The sequence below is a fragment of the Cetorhinus maximus genome, chromosome 23 (genome assembly GCF_964194155.1).
Source record: "Cetorhinus maximus chromosome 23, sCetMax3.hap1.1, whole genome shotgun sequence".
NCBI lineage: Eukaryota > Metazoa > Chordata > Chondrichthyes > Lamniformes > Cetorhinidae > Cetorhinus > Cetorhinus maximus.
This window is the reverse complement of record NC_135901.1, coordinates 16,831,669-16,857,009: the sequence shown is the minus strand read 5'-3', so window position 1 is coordinate 16,857,009 and position 25,341 is coordinate 16,831,669. Positions and strand designations below refer to the sequence as shown.

General features: G+C 45.8%; 3 protein-coding genes and 1 non-coding gene across 4 annotated transcripts in view; 2 read left to right on the top strand and 2 right to left on the bottom strand.

Moving 5' to 3' along the window:
- Positions 1–25,341, bottom strand: part of LOC144696999 (uncharacterized) — a 608,705-nt gene that overhangs the window by 500,264 nt on the left and 83,100 nt on the right. The gene's annotated exons all lie outside the window — the stretch shown is intronic.
- The window catches only part of LOC144697121 (uncharacterized), a 392,678-nt gene that overhangs the window by 329,791 nt on the left and 37,546 nt on the right, over positions 1–25,341 (bottom strand). The gene's annotated exons all lie outside the window — the stretch shown is intronic.
- LOC144697851 (uncharacterized) lies at positions 8,966–23,719 on the top strand. The gene is made up of 4 exons (XM_078569825.1): positions 8,966–8,998; positions 15,816–15,943; positions 17,061–17,339; positions 23,302–23,719. Exons 1-4 carry the CDS (start codon positions 8,966–8,968, stop codon positions 23,717–23,719), a joined length of 858 nt encoding a protein of 285 aa, XP_078425951.1.
- On the top strand, positions 14,519–14,683 carry LOC144698581 (U1 spliceosomal RNA). The gene has a single exon (XR_013580530.1). It is a non-coding gene; the product is annotated as a U1 spliceosomal RNA (small nuclear RNA).

The window sequence follows — 25,341 nt, the reverse complement described above, 5'->3', positions numbered from 1 at the left end:
AGAGGCAGGGGATTCTGTTGTGAATAACTCACCTCCGGATTCCCCGAAGCCTTTCCAGCTTCTGCAAATCTGCAAGTCAGATGCCCGTTGGAAATTGTTTACTTTCCTGGACGAATGTAACTGCAGCAACGCTCAAGAATCTCCACACCAACCAGGGGAAATCAACCCCCTGATAGGCACCTCATCCAGGAGTTAAACATTCACTCCCTTCACCACAGACACGCTGTGGCTGCAGTGTGTACCATCCACAAGATGCACTGCAGTAACTCGCCAAGTCCTCTTCAACAACACATTCCACGCCCGTGGCCTCCACCTCCCAGACTAACAAGGACAAGAAGCACATGGGAACACAATGTCCTGCTTCCTCCTACACATACAACTCTATCGGTGAGAAATTGATCTTAGGCGCTCGCATGGAAGAGATATCTGATATCTAATTCTGCTGACTGCACTGAAAATGAATATCGTGTACGGCCGATCCGATACTGCCCGTTTCAGGTTACTGCCAGATACCGATTTCTAGCCTAACATTTTTATTTATAATGTTGTCTCTCATCTCAGAGAAACATGGAGTAACGCAGCCATAATTTAAACAGAGGCATAGATAAAAGCAAAACACTGCGGATGCTGGAAATCTGAAATAAAAACAGAAAATGCTGGACAAACTCAGCAGGTCTGACAGCACCTGTGGGGAGAGAAACAGAGTTAACGTTTCGAGTCCGTATGATTCTTCTTCAGAGACATAGTCTAGTGCCGTAGTTACAATGACCCGGTCTGGCGTAATGTAGACATAGTCAAGATCTTATATAATATAAACGGAGACAGGGTCCGGTGCAATGCAAACTGAGATGGCTTCCAGTGGAACATTAACGAGATAGGGTCTATTTTAATACAGAGGCCTGATCCAGCACAATAGAAAAAGAGTAGTTCCCAGGACATTAATAATCGAACCAGGATCCTGTATAACATGGGAGGGACGATCGTGCAGTGGGAACGTCACTGGATCAGTGACCCAGAGGTCCAGGCCTTTTCCCTGGGGATAGGGGTTTGAATCCCGTTATGGCAGCATGTGGAATCCAAATTCAATTATTAAATCTGGATTTGAGAGCATGTCTCAATAATGGTGACCATGAACCCATAATCGATTATCATAAACATCCATCTGGTTCACCAATGTCTTTTAGGGAAGGAAATCTGCAGCCCTTTCCCAGTCTGGCCTACAATTTTTTTGTTTGTTCATGGTAATGGGAGCGGCGCTGGCTAGGCGAGCATTTATTGCCCATCCCTAATTGCCCTTGAGAACCGTGTGGCTTGTTAGGCTAGTTAGGAGTCAACTACATTGCTCTGGGTCTGGAGTCACATGCAGTCCAGGCCAGGTGGCATTAGATGGGTTTTTACGACAATGGTTTCATAGCCACTATTCGGCTTTTGAATTCAAATTTCACCATCTGTCGTGGTGGGATTCAAACCCAGATCCCCAACGAATTAGTAGCCCAGTGAGAATACCACTACGCCATACATATAGCGCCCGACCCACAATTTTGTGGAGCCTCATTCTCCGGTTATTTGTTTAATTGCCCACCACCATTAACTACTGGATGTGACAGGACTGCAGAGGTAAATCCAATCCGTTGGATGTGGAATCTTCCAGGCTGTGTGATATAAATATTGGTCTTGACTGGTGCAGTATTAATTGAAGCAGGGTACGGTGAAATATAAACAGGGACAGTGTTTGGTCTAACATATGCACAGATGGAGTCCAATTTAAAAAGACAGAGACAGAGTCCAGTGTAGTGTTAATTGAGACAAAGCCTGCTTCATAGAATGTATCCTTCAAGATTTCAAGTCCATCTGCTGGCCAAATGTTGCAATTGCAGCTGCTGTGAAAATGTCGCTGTCAGGTTCGACCTTTGATATTGTTTTATCAAGAATCCACTTCCCTGGATGTCGTACCACAACGCCTTCCACGGGAGATGTCAAAATTTAACAAAATTCAACTAATTGCAGATGAACGTGGTTGATTAGCGCACGTTAAAGTCAGCACCAAAGTAAAGTGCCAATTCCTGGAATATATCTTTGTTCATCTTGATTAAAGGGAGGGATGTTGATCAGGGAGCTGAAAAGAGAGGGCGGGAACTTTAATGTCCACCTCAACAAACATAGTGTTGGGGAGAGTTTATGGTTCACGATACCACCTGAAAGACAGTTAGGGTCATTTTCTTCGATAGATCAGTGCGACGGAGCCACCCAGGAAGTCATGATGGGATCTTCAGCTGAAGCACAAGTTGCCATCTTGGTCTGTGTGTGTGTGAGGGAGAGGGAAAGGGAGAAGCACATCATATTGTTTACAACTGAAATTTACGAAGATCCTGGCCAACATTCCATCTATGAAAGGTCACAGACACACAATGGAAACAAATCCATTTCAGAATTGCTTGTGGCTGAGGAGGCCAATGGTTGTCAGACAGGTTCTGCCAGAAGTGCTGCACATGAAGCTACAAAATGTCGTTGTGGGTTGTTTTTATTTCCCCAGTGATGACCTTGATTGCCAAACCGCTGTAGCCGCTGGTCATCATGGTGGTTCACGCCAACCCATCGGAGGTGTCACCATTTTCTAAGTCATCAGTTAATTACACTCAGTTGTAATAATTTATATTTAGAGCCTTCACTTCAAGCGTCTTTCAAACGGAGCTTTGGGCGTCCCACTGGTTGTCTGGCTCCGGCTTCCTCAACTTAAAGAAAGCCGTTGTGTATGTTTTCCAACCTGCGAATGTCCCCAAGCCACCAAAACCACGAATGTTTGATGAGTTCTGCAGTCTTGGGAGCTCTGCCTTTGAGAGTTCCACTGCATTCGTGACTTTATCCTGCCAGCACATACCCATAATGCGCAGCAGGCAGTGAAGATGGAAATTGTGGAGCTTCTTTTCTTGATAACTGTAATTCGTCCATGTTTCACAGCCATACAGCAAGATGCTGAGAACACAGGCCTTATAAACCATCAGCTTGGTCCTAAGGGTCAGTTTGATGTTATTCCAGGGGCGTTTCATGAATCAGGCAAAGGTGGCAGCGGCTTTCCCCATACGGGTATCAAGTTCTGCATCAAGGGACAGGCTGCCTGTCACCGTGGAACCCAGGTAGCGGAATGTACTTACATGCGGTTGTTATTTAGTGTGATCAATGGCGGAAATGCAACACCTTGTCCCATGACCACGGCTTTCTTCATGCTTATAGTCAGGGAGAACAAGTTACAGGCATGAAAGAGTCAGTTCATGAGTCTTTGTGGATGAGTTTCCATTTTGATAACAGAGTTATTAGCGTGGAGGAATCCTCTGATCAGGATGCAATGTGGTTTTGTCTTCGTTTTCAGTCTTATAGAGTGTGGGGCTTGCGGTCTGACCGAGTGTGTGAGTAGACTCCTTCCACATCTACAGGGAAGGCAAAGATCAGCAGCATGGAGAAGTTGCCAAACAGTAGGACTAAGGCACATGTTTCACTCCTTTCTTCACTCCGAATCTGTCGGAAGTAGAATCATCAATTTGTACAGTGCAGCGCACGTTGCCATGGAAGGAGTGAATGAGACTGAGGAGCTTTGGTGAACAGCCAATTTTCCCCAAAATCTTGTAGAGTCCTGTTCTGCTAATGGTGTCCAATATATGGAGGAAATCATGTCCAGAGTATATCTTCCGACACAAACACCACACGATGCTCGGGCCTGCAAGTAGATGAAGCCTTCAAAGTATGACCCGAGCAAAGGCCTTCCCCGTGACTCTATGAGTGACATATCCCTGTAGTTGTTGTAGTCTCAGCTGTCAGCTTTGTTTCCAGATAGTTGATGGTTTTTGCATTATGCATCTCCTGTGATCTCCTGAACGGATCTTAACTTTCAGCAGAGAAGGAGAAGGTCGTAAAGGCTGAAATAAATAAATAATTATACAGATCAAATATTATCAATTCACGAAGGTAAATAATTATATTCAGGAATTATCACCAATTCACAAAGATAAATAATTATATTCACCAATTATCATCAATTCACAAAGATTAATTATTATAATCACCAATTATAACCATTCACAAAGATAAATAATTGCATTGACCAATTATTTTCAGCATTTTATTCCATATAAAATGTAATTGCGGTTCATTTAATATCATTAACATTGATTGAGATCACATTGACCATTCTGTCAGCAAGGAATCACATCTGTCCCAGAATTCAGTGAGAAATGGAATTAAATAAGACCCAGGGTAATGAGCAGCTACCCAACAGCCTCTGCGCTTTATTGACAAGTAATCATCTCATCATCACACAGAAACTCCTGATATATAACTGGAGTGTGTGAGGATTTGTAAAGTGTTGGCATCAATGAAACTACCTGGACCTGACTGTACGTTAATAAATATTTAAATCCAGATGTGTTATTTCCCTTGTTTGGAAAGTAATGAAACATTTGCGGCTCTCCAGTGAGTTTCACACTATTCCTGTTACCACAGTAATAATGTTTAGTCTGTTACCTTGGGTGAGGTTATGTTGAATGTTTTGTTGAATTTGAAAGGACCACATGTTCCAAATATTACAATCCTCCATCCTAATCCGAATTATGTACCCGCTTCCTGTCTTAAAGATAATGATTCAGCATCAGCAGGGAAGAATCACCAGTATCGCAGGGACATCTCCAGCCTCCTCTTGGTGACGTTCAACTCGTTAGTTCCAGGTAGCCAGGGGATTGAATTCATCCGGAAAATCTGGAAGGGTTGAAGGGATTCGACTGACACAAATGAAATACGGGACCTGCTTCAAGGTATGAAGTAGTCAAGCACAAAACTGAGAACGTAGGACAACATCTTTCAGGAGCATCTATCAGTACATCGATCAATCCATTCACTGATTCCTTAATCAAAATATTCAGGCATTCAACTATCATTCATTCCTGTATCACCGCAGTCATCCCTCCATTCTCTGGCAGATGACGGTGTTGTATTGTTGTCACTGGGCTAGTAACCCAGAGACCCAAACTATTCTTCTGGGGGCACGAATTCAAATCCTGCCATGGCAACAAGTGGAATCTAAATTCAATAATAAATATGGGATTGAAAACTGGTCTCAGTGAAGGGAACCATGAAACTGTTATCGATTGTGTAAAAACTCATCTGGTTCACTAATGTCCTTCAGGAAAGGAAATCTGCCACCGTACCTGGTCTGGCCTACCTGTGACTCCAGGTCCACAGCAATATGGTGGACTCTAACTGCCCTCTGAAATGGCCCAGCAAGGCACTCAGTTCAAGGGCAATTCGGGACTGGCAGCAAATGCTGTCCTTGGCAGTGACTCCCACATTCAGTGAAAGACTAAAGGGGTAAAAAATCACACAAACATACATGTTTATCTATTACAAAATGTGTCCTTTCTCTGAGCCCTCTTTGATAGTCTGTAATTCTTTCTCTCCATCCATCCATCGATCACAATATTATGATGTATTGAAGAGATCCTCCAATGAGCTATTGATGCTAACACGGTGTCAGAGAAGCTAGATAACTTTTCTTTCCTGAGTGATTTGGACAGTTCACATAAGTTCACAAATTAAAAAATAAAATTGACTCCAGTGTTGTTGCTAGGTAGATTTATGTACAAATAGGACTTGTTGACAATGTTAAGGGTTTGAAGTTGGCTTGCAGCCAAGCGGTCAGTACTGAGGAAACAGACCTTTGATTTACTGCACAAACCCCCAGATGCTTCCTGTAAATAACATTGGACAATGGAGCCTCCCTGACTGCAGCCGGCTAGCTTGCTGCCAAATACTGTGTGGGGCGGATTAGCCTGGATATGAATGAACAAAATGGGATTTAGCCATTCAAACAATAAATGTTTCTATCGCACACGAAAGACATTTTAAATGGGGCTTTATCAAAGGAAGTATGGTAATCAATGCCGTGTTCACTATGAGATTAAACACGATCAGGAAATGTGAAATTGACTATATACTATTTAATTTATATTATTTCTAAGTAAAGAGAATTCCAGTTATTAAAGCCGGTTTATTTAGAACTTCATGAAGTGCGATTCTCCTAGTCTAATGAGATGAGCGGAATGGCAAAAAAATTAAAATAAATTAAATTAAAAGAAAATCATAGAATTGTCTTGAACCCGCAGGAATTCCTTGAATATTCTCAGAATTGTGCGCCTCATTTAACCTGAGGGGTCTCTTACACCTGATTAGCACCGTGTTCTGTACAGTTAAATTTGTGCTGATTTCGATTAGTTAACAGTCCCTCTCATAGCTGCCAATGAGTGGAGAAATGACAAGTTCATGACCCGCTTCAGTGGAAGATAAAGCATTTATTCTTGTGATACTGTGTAATATGCCGCAAAGTCCTGTGTTCCCAATGCCAGTGAAAGGTAGACAGCCGGTGGCCAATTAAATTAGCTGAAATGATTTGGATGCTGAAGGATAACTTTGCTGATCTCCGCGTCCGTTCTGATTCATTAACTTCTTTGTCAGAAGTTGTAAATTTTATGTTTCTCTGTCAACTCACTGTTTAATTATCAGGCAGGCGGGCTTCTTTTACCGCTAATTTTCACAGGGCTGTCTTCGGGTCAGGGGCTATTCGAGAAATGCAAGGAGAGACATTGTATAATGTGAGGAGATTCTTCTTATCTCCAGACCCAAATTGTACAGCGATAGCCACCCGCACTGTAAATAGAATCACACTGTTCAATCCCCGTATTTAGTTGCATAAATCAATAATAATTCTTGTGACTGATGATACTTTATTGCTGTATCGAGATAGAGACCCGGAGTTGCTGCAATACAGGCTGACAGTCCCTTTATTCCCTGATAATGTAATTTATTTTTTTAGGTTCCACCCCTTGTGAAGAGGTGTAGAAATAAATGGACTTAATTTTCAATGGAATTAGTTTTTTTATTAACAGATGTTCAACTGACATTTCACCATTAGAATCCCTGGAAACATTACAATAAATCCACTCAGCCAAATATCCCGATACAGATAAACTGTCCACTTTTAACAATAACCTATTGTAAATATCTGAGTCCATTCTGTTGGGGATGTGGAAGGTGGGGCGTGGATCCAGTCGCCGCCTCCACCAGGGAATCAACAGGCGGCGCCTGGAAACCCGCCCCCTTCTGCCGGGTATTTAAATGCCGCTCACTGGGGCCGGAATCCAACAGTCCAGGAGCTGGTTTGTTCACTGAGTTCTGGACAGAACCATTTTCCCCAAATGACCAGAAGGATGAGGTCGGCGATTTCTCTCAGTTTGTTGCTGACTTTCTTATCCCGTGAGTAGTTTTTATTGTCCAAGTCTCTCACTGTTACTGTCTCAGTGTTAGTCTCTCGCTGGAATGATACAGAATCTGGAATCATTTCACCAGGATTAATCCTCGGGGTTTTGGATATATTTTTTACAGGTGTCCAGTCAGAGGTTCTGTTGACTCAGCCAGAGGCAGAGACCGGGCGTCCCGGAGGCTCCCTGAGACTGACCTGTAAAACCAGCGGCTTCGATCTTGGCAGCTACTGGATGAGCTGGGTCCGACAGGTTCCCGGACAGGGGCTGGAGTGGCTTCTTTGGTACGATAGTTCCTCCAACAACGGCTACACCCCAGGAATTAAGAATCGATTTACTGCGTCCAAAGACACTTCAAGGAACATCTTCTCCTTGGACATGACGAACCTGAAGATTGAAGACACCGCCATCTATTACTGTGCAAGAAACCACAGCGAGAGGAACCAGGGCTGGAGCCGAACAAAAACAGATCGAGAGGGACTCAACAACTTCCATCATAACCTGACAGTCAGTACTTGTTTTAAATGTAATATTAACTGTAATGATCAGAGCCTTACAAAAAGCCGCTCCTGACATAAGTAAAACAGCAAATTTAACAGTAAAACCTAACAAACCAGTCGATATAATGGGCTGAGCTTTTGCTGTGTTTATATTTACTGTTAACAGTTTCCGCAATTACAGACCTGGATATAATGTTCATTTTAACATGCCTGAAACTTGGAGGGGGTCTCTGTTCATTGAGTTTTGTAAATTGCTGCATGAATTCTAAACCAGATCACAAGTAAACGTCTATTTGAAGTGAATATTGAGAGGCAGCACTGAACAGAGATTGGGTGCAGTTTTTGTACGGGTGTATTTGACTGTGATACTACAGCAGTGGGTCACAGTGCTGTGCACAGCGACATCCTCATACAAAAACCTCAGAGAAGGAGTTTGTTCAAATTGGTGATCACTATCACAGCAGAAACGTCAAATAAAATGAGAGTTAAATAAAATAATGGGGAGGGGGTTGCAAAAAGGTATATAAGTCTTCCGCTTTGTCAGTGTTCACGGACACGCGAAATCTGCACAGAGGCTTTAAAAGTATTCCAATCGCATTTATAAATATAATGACCAGCACAGGCTGAAATATTTCCCTGATTCACTCTTAAGTGAGTCGGAATCAGGTTTTTGAGAGCGCAGTGAAATTAAATCTCTGTATTTACAGTGAACAGTCTGCCGCAGTATTTGACATGGTGTGTCTCACTGTGATATCCTGGATGGCACAGCAGGTACTGTCAATACAAAAACACCTCAGCATTAATTGAGTCTGCCTGGGTCAGTGCTCGCTTTTAAAATCCTGCTATATTTACAATGAAGTATTATTTCTGTCCAGCGCTGCCCAAAAAACATGGTTTAAAATGGAAAAACTGTGAGAATTATCCATTCATCAGTTGGTGATTTCAAGAACATGTTCATGTGTTACTCTGTGAATTATAAAACATGAGGATTATTGATGGATACCTAAAGATATCTACAAACACAACTATAATTTCGTGAAGATTCATCGTGACCTTACTTTGCCTCTGACTTATGAATATTTAAAATAATGGTGGATTTCTGTCTTTTTCGTGCAGTGACAATTATTGTATGGCACAGCCCAGGAAGTGTAACACTGTGACGCTATGGGCTACTGGGGACAAGGGACCATGGTGACGGTGACTGCAGGTAAGAACCATTCACTTACTTAGTAACTGTTTTATTTGAGTCTTTGCTTTATATTTTTGTCTATTTTAATAACTGATTCATTCACTGAAACTTGGGTTTGGTGGATTCTGTATGGAGATATTTTACAATGTTTCATGTGATTCTGCTGAAATTGAGTTATATAATTTGGCTGTGTCTCTACAAAAAGGTGCTGCTGAGGGATTCAGTCCCTGGTTGTTGTGATTTGGTGTTTATCTGCTGAAGATACTGTATGGCCGGGTTACGTGAAATATCTAACGTTTGTAAAAACGCTTCTCGGCCTTTTGGCTAAGATCAAGTGTTGCAGGAGCGACACCATGGTCCTGCCATGGCAAGGTCGGGATGGAAGGGCGATAACCAATCGCAATCCGAATCCATACCGTGGGTTACCTATCACCGTCCGAGTCACGGTGAACCACAGCGACGAAGGAGGATCACCTATGGATCGGGGCTTCTTCACCAGGAGGATCCTGTTGAAGGCGTGCGGCTTCCAAGCTACGGAGATCTTCACCCTGCACGACTCCCGCAAAGGTGGTTATTTCGATGTGACGTTCAAGCGAGTGGCAGACTGCGTCCGGCTCCTGAGGGCGTTCGAGGAGAAGAGAGACCTGCCGGAGATGAAGATCCTGACGGCGGAGCCGCACTTTTCTCTGCCGTTGCAACGGGAACGTGAGGTGATGGTGCATGTGTACAACCCCTTCGTCCCTGTCGCCGACGTGGTCACCTTCCTCACCAGGTACTTCGATAAGGTGGGGAGCGGCACCGAGATTCGAGACGACTTGGGGATCTGGACAGGCAAACGCCTGTTTAAGGTCACGCTAAAGACCGATGGTAAGGGGGCCATTTTCCACCCTCCCTCCAGTTTCGCTATCGGGGGAAACCGGGGCTACCTGGTCTACGCTGGGCAACCCAAGCATTGTCGCTCATGCGGCAAGGCTGGTCATGTGGCGGCCAACTGCAGCGCCTCCCTCTGCAAGATCTGCAAACAGGAAGGGCACCAGACAAAAGACTGCAAACAGGCCAAGTGCTGCAACCTGTGTGGCGAGGCAAGTCACCTCTACAGGACCTGCCCCAAACGCTGCCGTACTTACGCACAGGCAGCCAAAGCCGACCAGGGGGAAGCAGAAGAAATGTTCCGTGTCACTCCAACCACCAAGGCCCCCAGGGAGCTCAACGGGACAAAGGAGGACACAGAGAGAGACAAGGTGGAGAAAGAGATTGAGGCAACAGAGAGCCAATCAACAGCACTACCCCCTGAACCTTCCAGTCCTCAGGACAGCGAATCAATGGAGGAGGAGGCAGCAGTGGAAAAGCAGCAGGGGGAGTGGCGGACGGTGAAGAACAAGAAAAGTAAGAGGGAGCGAAGAAGAAGCAAAGGCGTTTCCCAGAGAAGCGGCAAGAGGCGTCTCCCATCCGACACGGATGACAAGGGCAGCAGCTCTTCGGATGATGAAGTGCCAGAGCGGCACCGACAGAAGAGGCGGCAAAGCTCCAGGGCGTTGGAGGACGAGACACCCGAGCTCCAGAAAATTGGAGACAACAAGGAGACCAGCGCACCCCAACTTCGCCTGCAACCTGAGGAGGCCAGTGCACCACAGCCCCTGGAATCTGGGAGCAGTGAGGCAATCATCGCACCCCAGCTCCAGGAAGCCGGGAACAGCAACCCCCCAGAGGGGGTGAGTTTTGGAGAAGCTTCTCCAGCAAAGGTCATCTCAAAACCCGCTCACTACGTGAACCTCCAGACGCCACTGGAGCAGAACACGGCCAAGGAGATCTACCTCAGCCCATCCAAAGTGAAGGAATTTGAGCTCACTACGGGTATGAAGGAGCAGACTAAAGGTCTGGGACTCTCAGAGACAGTGGGTTTGGTAGGAGAATAAATGCTTTAATATGGGTTTAAAGATTGTATCCATAAATGTGCGTAGCATTAAATCTACTACGCGATGTGTTGCGACCTTGGACTACCTAGCCAAGGTCAAAGCTGACCTGTTGTTTCTGCAGGAGTGTGCGATACCGCACCTCAGCTCCTACAGGCAATGGTCACGATGGTGGTCCCACGGGCCATCGATCTGGTCGGGCGGAAACGACTCTCGTTCCTCCGGCCTGGGTATTCTGCTGCGGGGAGGCAACTTCACCGTCTCCGAGGTCAAGGAGGTGGTGGGCGGGCGACTCCTGGTAGCAGACGTAATGTACAAGAACGCTCCACTCCGGTTAATTAACGTGTACGGCCCGGCACAAGGGGCTGAGCGGCTGGAGGTTTTTCAGCAGCTCCCACTGCTGCTGGCGACCTCCAGGCCGGTCATTCTGGGCGGGGACTTCAACTGCATCATCGATGCGGCTGGACGATCCGGCAGGGCCGGAAGCAGATTGGACGCTACGTCCAGATCCCTGATGGAAACAGTTAAGGATGCCAAGCTGCACGACGTCTTCAGCAACCCTGCAGACGGAGCGCAGCGTAGATACACCTGGTCGCGGCCAGACGGGTCCATTCGTTCCAGGATAGACTTCATGTTTGTGTCCCGTGCATTCACAGTCAGATCCACCGAGGTCAAGCCGGTGTTCTTCTCTGACCACTGCCTCCTACTGGCGGACTGCCACTTGGAGAAGGACCTGAGGGTGGGCAGGGGGGCATGGAAGCTAAATGTGCAACTGCTGACCCCAGAGAACATTGAGGAGCTCAAGAGGGATTACAAAGGTTGGAGAACCGTGAAACCCCTCTTTGAGTCCCTGACACACTGGTGGGAAGCGATCAAGGGAAGCATCAAGAGGTTTTTCATCCTCAAAGGCACCCAGAAAGCTAGAAAGGAACAGAGGGAAATGTCCCGACTCCAGAAAAAGATGCAGAATCTGCTCCGGCTGCAGTCGATGGGGGTCGATGTCAAGGAGGAGCTCCAAGAGGTGAAGGGCCAGCAAGCCTCGCACTTTGCCTCGGAGGCCTCCAAGATCATTTTCCGTTCCAGGGTCCGCTCCGTGGAGCAGGATGAGACGTGCTCACGTTTCTTCTTCCAAAAGGTACACAGAGAGCGCTCTGTGATCAGCAGCCTGAAGGAAGAAGACGGCTCAGTAAAGTCATCACGGTCCGACATTCTGAGGATCAGCAAATCCTTTTATGCCGGACTGTATGACGTGAAGCCCACGGACAGCACGGCCTCCCAGTCCTTCCTGTCCTCTATCACGGAGGTCTTAGACCACAGTACGCGGGAGAGCCTAGACAAACCGCTAACTCCTGATGAACTGACTAAGGCCCTCGAGTCCTTCGAGAAGAGTAAAACCCCCGGAAGCGACGGCTTGCCGGCGGAGTTGTATTCGGCTCTGTGGGACTTGATCGGCCCAGACCTGCTAGGGGTGTACGAGAGTATGCTCCTGGCCGGTAGTATGTCAGAATCCATGAGGAAAGGCATCATCACCCTCATCTACAAGCACAAGGGGGAAAGGGAGGAAATTAGAAATTGGCGACCCATTTCACTGTTGAATATGGACTATAAGATTCTGTCCAAGGTCATCGCCAATCGGGTCAAATCCGCTCTGGAATTGGTGATTCACCCTGACCAGACCTGCTCTGTGCCAGGCAGGAAGATCTCTGACAGCCTGGCGCTGCTCAGGGACACGATTGCCTATGTACAGGACAGGGGTGTGGATACCTGCCTCATCAGCTTGGATCAGGAGAAGGCCTTTGACAGAATATCGCACACCTACATGGGGGATGTGCTCTCCAAAATGTGGTTTGGGGAGGGAATTCGAAATTGGATCCAACTGCTCTACACTAACATCAGCAGCGCAGTCTCAATCAATGGGTGGGAAACAGATAGCTTTCCGATTAAATCTGGAGTCAGGCAGGGCTGTCCTCTCTCGCCTGTCCTTTTCGTGTGTTGCATAGAACCCTTTGCCGAGTCCATCAGGAAGGATCCGGGCATAAGAGGAGTGACGATCCCAGGCAGCGGAGGCACTCAGGTAAAAGCCTCCCTGTACATGGACGACGTCGCCGTCTTCTGCTCGGACCCGCTGTCGGTGCGCAGACTGATGCACATCTGCGACCAGTTCGAACTGGCCTCGGGAGCCAAGGTAAATCGGGGGAAGAGCGAGGCCATGTTCTTTGGGAACTGGGCTGACCGATCCTTTTTCCCCTTCACTGTCAGGGCTGACGGCCTGAAGGTGCTGGGGATATGGTTCGGAGGGACCGGGGCATGCGTTAGAAACTGGAAGGAGCGAGTGGCTATGGTGAAAAGGAAACTGGGCATGTGGGAGCGACGCTCCCTCTCCATTGCGGGTAAGAACCTGGTCATCAGGTGTGAGGTACTCTCGCTGTTGCTGTACGTGGCGCAGGTCTGGCCCATTCCAGACTCCTGCGCGACGGCGATCACTCGAGCCATCTTCCGCTTTATCTGTAGGTCGAAAATGGATCGTGTCCGCAGGGACGCGATGTACAAGCCTCTAGATAAAGGGGGAAAAAACGTGCCCAACATCGCCCTCATACTGATGGCCACCTTTGTGTGTGGCTGCATCAAGCGGTGCGTAGACCCTCAGTACGCAAACACCAAATGTCACTACGTGCTGAGGTTCTACCTGTCCCCGGTGTTGCGAAGGATGGGTCTGGCCACGCTGCCGCGGAACGCTCCAAGTAGTTGGACCGTGCCGTACCACCTGTCCCTGGTGGAAAAATTTATGCAGAAAAACACCTTTGACCACAAGTCCATCAGGCAGTGGTCAGCACGTAACGTCCTAGAGGCCCTGAGGGAAAAGGAGAGGGTGGACCCTGTGGGATGGTTCCCCGAGCAGACTGTCAAAGTCATTTGGCAGAACGCCTCATCGCCAGAACTTTCCAACAAGCACCAAGACGTAGCTTGGCTGGTGGTGAGAAAGGCCCTCCCCGTCAGATCCTTCCTACACGCCAGGAGGCTCACCCCCTCTGCACGTTGCCCTCGAGGTGGCTGTGGTGGGGAAGAGACCGTTGTTCACCTCCTTGTGGATTGTGCCTTTGCAAAGAAAGTCTGGAGAGAGATGCAGTGGTTGCTGTCGAGGTTCATCCCGAGCAGCTCTGTGACACAGGACTCTGTGCTCTACGGGCTGTTCCCAGGGACACACACCGAGACAAACATCAACTGCAGCTGGAGGATCATCAACTCGGTGAAAGACGCGCTTTGGTCTGCCCGAAACTTGTTGGTCTTCCAGCACAAAGAGTTGTCCCCGACCGATTGTTGCGGACTGGCACAATCCAAAGTCCAGGACTACGTGCTGAGGGACGCACTAAAGCTTGGGGCAGCTGCCGCAAAGGCGCAATGGGGAAGGGTCGCTGTCTAAGACCTTTCTACCACAGCGCACCGAGAGACTGGGAACTGTTTAGAGCCCCTCGGGCTGTACAGATCAAAATGAAAGGCTGTAAATGATTGTAATATTGTTTGTACTGATGCACCTGGTGATACATTTTGTAAAAGTTTAACCTGGATTGTACCCTTGTAATGTTGTTTTTGAAATGGTTTTGAATGTGATTGAAGATATTTTATGAATAAAGTATATTTTTACAAAAAAAAAGGTTGTTCTCCCAGGACGAGGCTATCCCCTTGCACTTCGGATGTGCTGATGCCTGCGATGTCCCCAAATGCGGGATACTCGACTGCAAAATTTGTGGTAGTGGGGGAATGCGTTCGCGCTCTCCCCTGGTTTACAATTCAAAAAATAGACTTCAACTTGTTTGTTTAATGAGGTTCTTTGTTGTATCTTATCCAATGTAAACAATTTGGGCCACAAAATACTCTTTCGAAATCTAGACTCTTTTGTTTTCCCTCCCGCAACTATCCAACCCCCATTCTTTTCCTCCCTGCGAATTTCAACAGGCGATTATTCCATCTCCGCATCATTTTATCGCTGCCATTTCTTTTGCGGCCGCCAAATTCCACGCGCCATTTTTAACCCCGTATTTGCCCACTCCAATATTCTCTCTCAAACCCCCATATAATACCCAACCCACCATCAAAACAGTCCCTGCACTCCTTCCAGCACCACCCTCCACCTCCCAACCCACCCCGTATCTCTCTGGACTTCGTTATAATATCATCATTCATATACATTCACCATTTAAAACATGCAACTGCGAACCCTCACTATTTCAAACATGTGCAAGTACCCTGTCCCCATGTACATTCTAATTACCCCCCTCCGAAATCAACAGCAGCCTCCCACCCCCTCTGTATAATCTCCCACTTCAACAGCTCCCTCTGTGATTTCTACCTTCTCAAACTCCTGCCCCCCTCTCCCCATGTGTAAAGTCTTTCCCTGCCCCTTCTGCAGCTCACTTCCCCTGCTGTGTGTTTATCTCATAAACAGGCTTTCCATTCACTTGCCATTATTTCTTCAAGACTTCAGTAGCGCAAAGCGAAGAAATAAACGGAGAAAGAAAGCTGGAGAGAGACAGAAAGAAATCTAAACCCAAAACCTCCGTAAAATGAATAGAAAATGACCAACAGGAATCCCGTTTCTGGGCGGCTCCTTTGTTGTGAGTCGGACTCGGTGGAAATGGAGAAGAAACTGGGAAGCCGCGGCGAGGATGGGGGAGGCGCTGCAGCATCGCTTTAATGGGCAGCCCCGACCCCCAGCCCGGGGAGATCACCGCACGGCCGCCGGGCCCGGCCGCTCTCATTCGGCCTCTGAGAGCCGCACTCGCTGTTCCTGAGGCTGCGCTTGCCCCCCGCTCAGTTTCTCCATTGAATCCTGTTTCTCTCCTTGTTTCTCCCAACTCATATTCACCGCCTCATTTTCTTTTCTTCCTCTGAGCCCCTGAACTCCACCTGACAGGGTCATGTTGGAGAGCGGACATTGACTGTCCTGGGAAACAACAGCAAGAGGAGCTCAGAGGCCGGAGGAGCAAAGGAGCAGCGAGTTCAGTCACCAATCGGGGGCATTGAGGACTGGACCCTGAGTCAGTCAGTCAGGGGAGTCAGAGTGAACCCCTGGGGAATCAGTCATCTCTGAAAAATTAAATGAGTATCTCTTTTATCAACAACACAAGTTAACATTTCTCAGTATTTTTTTTATTCTTTGTTATCTCAATCCCAGGACATCTCTGTTGGAGTTCCTCAGGTCAGTGTCCGAGGCCCAACCATCTTCAGCTGCTTTACCAATCACCTTTCATCCATCATAAGTCAGACTTGGGAATGTATCGCTGTTCCTTCACTGTCGCCGAGTTGAAATCATGGGCCTCCCTTCCTAACAGCACCGACACCACATGGACTGCAGCAGTTCAAGGAAGTGGCTCACCATCATCTTCTCAAGGCAATTCCAGCTGGGCATCAAATACTGGTCTTGCCAGTGACACCCACATCACATGAACAAATTAGAAAAAGGAAAGAAACTGGAATTGTCTGTTCTGAATTTCTATCCTTTACTGACTTTTGTAAACTCCTTTTACAGGATACTTGAACAGGAAGATTTGCTGACAGGAAACTCAAAGAAAACATCACGTCAAAATCTGACAGATTCACTCAATACATCAGGAGCTGGATATCATTGAATCTTTAATATAGAAGGAGAAATGTTTTACCAATTGCACAGCCTGAAAAACCATTGCACCATTCACAGCGAGGACAAATTGTGTGGATGAGGTTTGAACTGACCATCCAACATGGACAGCCACAAGGACATCAGCACCATGGTGAAACCGTGGAAATGTGGGAACTGTGGGAAGGGATTTGGTTCCCCATCAAAGCTGGAAATTCATCAACGCAGCCACACTGGGGAGAGGCCATTCACCTGCTCCGTGTGTGGGAAGGGATTCACTCATTCATCCAGCTTTCTGAGACACTAGCACATTCACACTGAGCAGAGTTCAGTCATCTGCTCCGTGTGTGGGAAGGCAATCGGTCATTCATCAAACTTTCTGAGGCACCAGCAAACTCACAGTTTAGAGAGGCAGTTCACATTCTCTGTGCGCGGGAAGGGATTCACTCAGTCATCCTACCTGCTGACACACCAGCGCATTCACACAAGGGAGAGTCCATTCATCTGTTCCTTGTGTGGAGAGGGATTTAACCGATTATCCAGGCTTCTGACTCACCAGAGCATTCACACTGGGGAAAGTCCATACACCTGCTTTATCTGTGGGAAGGAATTTAATCGGCCATCCAAACTACTGACACACCAACGAATTCACACTGGGGAGAGGCCATTCACCTGCTCCATGTGTGGAAAGGGATACACCAATTCATCTGACCTGTTGACACATCAGCGAGTTCACACTGGCGAGAGGCCATTCACATGTTCCATGTGTGGAAAAGGATTCATTCGGTCATCCCACCTTCTGACACATCAACTTGTTCATACTGATCAGAGACCTTTTAAATGTTCTGACTGTGAGAAGACCTTTAAAAGTGAAAAGGATCTGATTACACACCAGCGAGTTCACGAGTGACTATGGGGATTGAAATCTGGTTACTGTTGCTGTTAATCCTGTTCAGGATTGAATTCTTTCATTCTGACAGCTGGAGTTTGTTTCTGCTGAAATATAATTGTGCAAATATGGGTGGCAGCTCAGAAGACTGGACAGAATTTAAAAAAAGAAAAGAATGACTGAAAGATTAATAAAGAGGGAAAAGGTCGAGAACGAGAGAAAGCTAGTTAGAAATATAAAGACAGATAGTAAGAGTAAATTTCGATATTTTAAAATGAAAAGAGTTAACAAAGTGAGGGTTGCTCCTATAGAAAGTGAGTCTGGGGAGTTAATAATGGCAGATGAATTGAAGAGGGATTTTGCATTGTCTTCACTATAGAGGATACAAGTAATATGCCAAGAATGGCTGTAAATCAGGATTTGGAAAGGGGGAGGAGCTCAAGAAAATTACAATCACCAGGGAAGTGGTACCGAGCAAATTGTTGGAGCTGCGGGCTGACAAGTCCCCCTGTCCTGATGGATTTCATCCTCGGGTCTTAAAAGAAGTGGCTAGTGAGATAGTTGATGCGTTGGTTTTAATTTTCCAAAATTCGCTAGATTCGGGGAAGGTCTCATCAGATAGGAAAATAGAAAAGGGAGGGAGACAGAGAGCAGGAAAGTATAGGCCAGTTAGCTTAATATCTATCATAGGAAAAATGTTACAAGTGTTATAACAGGGCACTTAGATAAATTCAAGGTAATCAGGCAAAGTCAATAAAGTTTTGTGAGAGGGAAATCATGCTTAACCAATTTATTGGGGTTCTTTGAAGAAGTAATAGGTGCTGTGGATAAAGGGGAACTGGTGGATGTACTGTACCTATATTTCCAGAGGGCTTTTGATAAGATGTCACATTAAAGGTTATTGTGGAAAATAAAATCTCATGGTGTAGGGGGTAACATATTGACATGAATAGAAGATTAGCTAGCTAACAGGAAACAGAGAGTGGGCATAAATGGGTATATTTCTGATTAGCAGAATGTGATGGTTAGTGTGCCACAAGGATCAGTGCTGGGACCTCAACTCTTTATAATTTATATAAATGATTTGGATGAAGGAACCAATGGTATGGTTGCTAAATTTGCTTATGACACACAGGTAGGAAAATAAATTATGAAGAGGACATAAGGAGGCTACAAAAGGATACAAATAGGTTAGGTGAGTGGGCAAAGATCTGGCAAGTGGAGTATAATGTGGGAAGATGTGACATTGTCCATGTTGGCAGGACGAATAAAAAATCATATTTAAATGGTGAGAGACTGCAGAGCTCTCAGATTCAGAGGGATCTGGGTGTCCCAGTGCATGAATCGCAAAAGGTTAGTGTGCAGGTACCACAAGAAATTAGCAAAGCTGAAAGAATATTATCGTTCATTGCAAGGGAAATTGAATACAAAAGTAGGGAGGTTATGCTTCAGTTATACAGGGCATTTGGTGAGCCCACATCTGGAGTACTATGTGTAATATTGGTCTCATTATTTAAGGAAAGATGTAAATGCATTGGAAGCAGTTCAGCGAAGGTTTAGTTGATCATTACCAGGAATGGGGGGGTTGTCTTATGAGGAAAGGTTGGACAGACTAGGCTTGTTGGACATAGCATGTCAAACTTTGTTTTTCACACATTGTTGTACAATTTTGTCTTTCGTACCTGAGTGTTTAACATCACCTGGCTGGAGCTCAGGAAGGACAATCTGGGGGAGGATCATACACCAGGAACAGAACTTCAGCCTGGACGCAGTCCTTTAGGGTCACACTGAGAGGGACAAATGGCATTTTGGTCTTTCTCATATTTCTTCACTGACAGCAAAACCCACATGTGGATTAATCCTGAGGTGTGTGAGAAATGTGTCACAGCCACTTCTGTGCAGTATATACAGCCTAAAGATGACCAAGGTCAGGCTGTGGAATCCAAGGCCACATAGAAAAATGGATGGAAAAATACAAACTCCCTGTAAATCTATCCCTCTGATTTCTGTTTGGAATCATTGGGTTTCAAAGTTCCCGAGTAGAAGGCTCCTTTACAACTGTGGTTGTACAACCTGAGTCAGGCAGTCTGGAAATGTGCTGTTAAATCAGAGATTGGTGTAAAAGTGTGCTCTGTTCCTGACTGAAACTGAAATGGCAGGAATAAGTCTCCAGTTTAAAAATGACTGTGGTGATTATTCTGTGAAGTTTTTAAGGTTTATTGGTGACAGTCCTGAGTCTACTACTTTAAGCCAATGTCAGCAACAACTTGTATTGACATAGCACCTTTAACATAGTAAAATGTAGCTAAAAGTAAATAGTGTAAAGTCTGTATTAAAATAACACAAGGAGGAATTCACAGGATCCTTTTAACTCCCGGGATAATTATACAACAGACATTTGATCTCCAGATAAAGAAGGACCTGCACCATGTTTCCAAGAATTCCCTGCTATATTGGTGTGTGTGTGTTAGATTCCAGGATTTTGTTGCAGTCTTCCTCAGTATTAACTGTACTTCCCAATTTGGTAATCAATTAATTCATAAATAAATCAGTTAATCACTTCCTCATGTCATTGTACACTGTGCTACTGAATTAAAGATTTAATGAACTGTACAACAAAGTTTTGTTAACTGGGAATTCTTATCTGTGATTTACTGTAATTCTGCTCCCAAATTTTAAAATTGGTTTTCTGATTTCTGAGTCCAAATCGTTTATATAAATTTGAATAACAGTGGTTCCAGCATTGCTCCCTGTGGAACATCAATTCCCACCTTTTACCAGTCTGAGTTGCTACTCTTAACCTCTTCTCTCTGCTTTCTGTTTTGTAACCCGCTTGTTATCCATAACAGTGTGCACAAGGTGACCAAGATCAGGCTCTGTGGAGTGAAGGGCCAGGCAGCAGATGGATGGAAATGGCTACAAAACCGAAATCAGAGGGTTAGATTTAGAGGGAGTTTGGAGCCATCTTTTCATCCATTCTGCCTTGTGGCCTGACCTTCACCGAGACCATCAATATAAGGGGAATTATCCGGAATACCAATAGGAAAGTAGAGGCTGCAATTATGCAAAGATGTTCTGTATTGTCTAAAATCTCCCACCAGGGCTGATCACCAGAGGAGACATAAACCGCCTAATATCTATTGGTGGCTTAGCTTTTTGTCATTATGTCTGTTCAAGATGTTGTCCATTATAGATTAAGGTTCAGAGAAAGTGCTGGAATTAGATAGTCAAAACTGCTTTGAGTCCCTGGAGGGTGATGTTTACTTGAATTTCTATAACTTTTTGGTCCTTGCAGACACTGATACTTTATCGCCAGTCTTAGTCAGTAACTTAGTTAGTTGGCGGTGTGAGGCAAAACCTGGTCCACCTGATCGATAGGAAGTGAATCCATGTGGGTTTGTGTGTGTGTTGTGTCAAACCAAGTGGAAGGTCCCATGTCCTTTGTAACAACATGAAGAGTCTGTTTTTTTTTCAAGATCCCTTCCTTTCCCCTCACTATTATCCTCAGTTCAGAAAACCCTTGTGTACATCATCCTCCAGCATGCTACTGTCTCCACTAAATACTTCCATCGGTCTTACTAACAGATAGGAATGGGATCACTGATATCACAGGAATAATTTCTGAAATGCTGCCATTCTGATTTTAAAGCTTCCTGGAGTAAGACATTGATCCAGACCTTCTCACCTAACACCAATCCTTATCCGCATCTGAGTTCCAGATTTTAATGTGATTGTCCCATATGTTTAGCATCTGTCCATCTGTGAGAGATGATGGGAATGCAGCCTCAGAACTTTGGTGAGATCAGATGAGACGATCTGCTGCACTTCATCTGATGGCTGAACAAGCCGATTCTGTAAAGGCAAAAGTGCCTCGTATGAAGGTTTTCCTTACTCGTGTTGCGAGATGATTTCTGCTGACACCTTGTTTGTCTGTGTTGAAGTTTCTGAAACGACATGTTGCTGTGGTGGTGAACTCCTGCCCACAGCTGGTGTTTCCAGTTGCATCAATCATCAATTAGCTTCCCACTTGTCATGATTAATGTTGAGGGCTTTCATGTCTCATCTTTGAAGCATTGTGATTGTGCAATATGGAAAACATGTTTAACCTCTTTAAACCTGGTTCAGCACATCCCCTCCACACACATTACAACAAATTGTCTTTGAGATCAGTTTTTCCTTTACATTCTGTATTGTTCTGAATATTAACTTTATCCCTGACCTGTCCTAACCCTCCTGCCGGTTCATTTATTGAAACCAAGGACTCCCCTTGTTCAAATGGTGAATTCCCTGTCTGCCCAGTTATTTCTTTAAGTTTGTGCCTTGTTTCACCATGTTCCCACATTTCAGTAACAAATATTGAAATATTTGTTCCACACCCACAGGGTTTCATCTGTTTAAAGCCACAAGCAAGAAAGGTCCAGTTTTCTCCTGAAGTTTGAGGCAAATCATCTTCCAAAATGATGCAGAGTTTCAGCCAATGAGGGAGATCCTGGTTAGGCCCCGCCCCTCATTCACTCCAATTGGCTGGAGGGCCAGCCGCACCCCTTTGGTCCTGCAACCTCTTGCTATTGGTTCAGAGCTGCCGTCAATCACCCAGGCATTGTGATGGGAGCATGCGCAGTGTGGTTGCTGGACATCAGTGCGCAGGTGCAATCCCGCCTCGAGTTTGGAGCATGGGCAGTGTATGAGGGCGAAGGAAAGCTGCTTGTTTGTCAGGTCCGCAGCCGGTAAGATAAAGGGCGGAATTGCAGGAGAGATGCAGCCGGCGGGTGGACGGGCAGGTTTCGTAAACACTTTGAGCCGTTCTGAAGCCAGAATAACAAGCTACCGGTTCCTCGCTGGTATCTGTGGGCGGCAGTTGCCCCGATCCGCGTTCCTCGGTGAGAGGCCCGGATTAACGACCGCCATCTTGTGCAGCAGGGCGCATGCGCGGTCATCCCTGCCCCTGTCAGCAGGAGGAGAGAATATTGTGCATTTCTATCCTGGACTGACAGGGATGGAGTTTGGAAAATGATTAATTCATTGATTTTATTGTCAGTCTGCAGACAGGAGCCGGAGAACTGAACCCAGGCAGAGGAGAGGGAGGGAGAAAACTGGGAGTGGAGGAAAGAAATGGTGGAGATGGGTTTGGATTTCAGCCCAGGGAGGAGGGAGAGTGTGTGGGACGGGAATTTACAGCTTTGGGGGAACAAGAGAGAAAACAATATTCCATTAAAACTAGAATTGTCTGTTCTGAATTTCCATCCCGGACTGACAGTGATGATTTTTATAAACTCGTTTCCCAGAGTATTAGAAGGGAAGGATTTGCAGATGTGAAACTCAAACCAAACATCTTCTGACAGAGTCACTTGATTCACCAGGACCTGAATATTCTCAGACTTTGAATGTGGAAGGAGAAATGTTTGTCTGTTCTGTCAGTGGGGAAAGATACTGAACTTCAGTGTCACTGGATAAACACCGAGGCACACACACACACACCCAAGTGAGAGTGTTCAGTGAACTGACTGTGGAAAGAGCTTTAACCAGTTAAACAGCCTGAAAAAGCATCACATCGTTCACAGTTTGGAAAACCATACACATGTTCTGTGTCTGGACAAGGTTTCAACTAATCATTCAACCTGGAGAGACACAAGGACACCCACACTATGGAGAACTGTGGAAATGTGAGGACTGTGGGAAAGGATTCAGTTACCCATCCCTGCTGGAAAACCATCGACGCAGTCACACAGGGGAAAGGCCATTCACCTGCTCTGTGTGTGGGGAGGGATTTACTCAGTCATCTGGCCTTTGGTCACACCAGCGAATTCACACTGAGGAGAAGCTATTCAGCTGCACTTCCTGTGGAAAGAGGTTCAGGCACTCTTCAGCACTCACTGTACAACAATGCACCCAAATTGGGGAGAGGCCGTTCACCTGCTCCGAGTGTGGGAAGGGATTCACTCAGTCATTCCATCTTCTGACACACCAGCGAGTTCACACTGGAGAGAGGCTGTTCACTTGCACTTCCTGTGGAAAGAGTTTCAGACAGGCATCCTCCCTCATTTTACACCAGCGAGTTCACACTGCGGAGAGACCGTTCACATGCTCCGTTTGTGGGAAAGGATTCAGTCGGTCATCCAACCTCACTGCACACCAGCGAGTTCACACTAGGGAGAGGCTGTTCACTTGCTCGCTGTGTGGGAAGGGATTTGCAAAGTCTTTCAACCTGCTGACCACCAACGCACTCACATTGAGAAGAGGTTATTCAACTCTCGGTGTGTGGGAAGGGATTCACTCAGTCACGATGCCTCCTGAGACATCAGCAAGTTCATAAGTGACTGCAGGGGTTGGATCCTGCTGTTCTTGCTGCTTGTAAGCTTGTTTAATATTGATAGTCTGGCAATATTTTGTTTCTGCTGATGTTAACAACCCTATAACTGGCCGGAGTCTAATATTCTGAAGGTGTCACTGATTTTCAGGGCTGCAATGTCCCTTTTTAAAAGCACCATCTGTGATCCTTCCCCTTAATTTGAAAAACTTTCAGCAGGACCCCCTTGACAAAATTATGAACTTTTACTACAATCGTAAATTGATATTTGGTGAAAAATCTACAATTCAGTGTCTGAAAGATTCAACTGCAGGGATCTAAATATTTTTTTTCAATGCCAATGGGAAGAGGATAACCAGGGAAAGAGTAGGGCCCATTAGGGACCAATGGGCCTTGACATCTTGACCAACATTCAAGGCTATGGGCCAAGTGCTGGTAAATGGGATTAGGTAGGTAGGTCAGGTGTTTCTCACATGTTGATGCAGAATCGATGGGCCAAAGGGCCTCTTCTGCACTCTGTGATTCTGAGACGATTTCAGGTGTGACGGGAAAAATGCAGAGACACACAAACCCAGGTTAGAGCATTCCTGAAGAACTGTGTTCAGTTCTGGGCAACAAACATCAGGAAAGATAGAATGGCCTAGGAGGGAGTGTAGCACATATTTACCTGAGTGATCTGAGCTCCAAGGGTTAAGTTACAGAATGAGATTACACATAAGAGTCACAGAGTCATTATGGCACAGAGGAGGCCATTAGACTCATTGAGTCCATGCCAGCTATGTAGAGCAATCCAATCAGTCCCGTTCCCCTGCTCTATCCCCGTATCCTTGCAAGTTTATTTCCCTCATGCTTCTGTCCAATTTCCTTTTGAAATCACTACCATGTCCATTTCCACCCCCCTCATAGGCAGTAACCTCCAGGTCATCACCACTCACTGTGTAAAGATATTCTTCCTCACATCTCCCGCAGCTTTTACCCAAAATTTTAAACCTCTGTCCTTGAGTCCTTGTATGATCAGCTGATGGGAATAGCTTTTCTTTGTCCACCATATCTAAACCTGTCATAATCTCGTACACCTCTCCCAATCTCCCCTCAACCTCCTTTGCAGGAACCATTCTGGTAAATCTCCTCTGCACCTTCTCAATGACCTTCACATCCTCCCTAAAGTGAGGTGACCAGAACTGGATGCAATTCTCAAATTGTGGCCTAACCAGAGCTTTATAAAGAATTCAACATAACTTTCCTGTTTTTGTTCTCAATATCACTATTTATGAAGCTCAAAATCTAATCGGCTTTGCTAACCACTCTCGTAATACATTCTGTCACCTTCAGAGATCAAAGCCATGAAGCCCCAGGTCCCTCTGTCCCTGCTCACTCTTTAGAGCTGTGCCATGAATAATATTTTCCCTCTCCCTATTCCTCCTGATAAAATACATCACCTCACTGTGAGGGTTGTAATCCCTGGAATTTATAAGATTAAAAGCTGATTTGATCAAAGTTTTTGGGATATTGGAACTGACAGGATAGATAGAGAGGAACTATTTCCACTGGTTGGGGAATCTAGGACCAGTGGGCAGAGGCTAAACATAGAATCAGGTTCTAGCACCTTTTCAGGGAAAGGGTTCCAG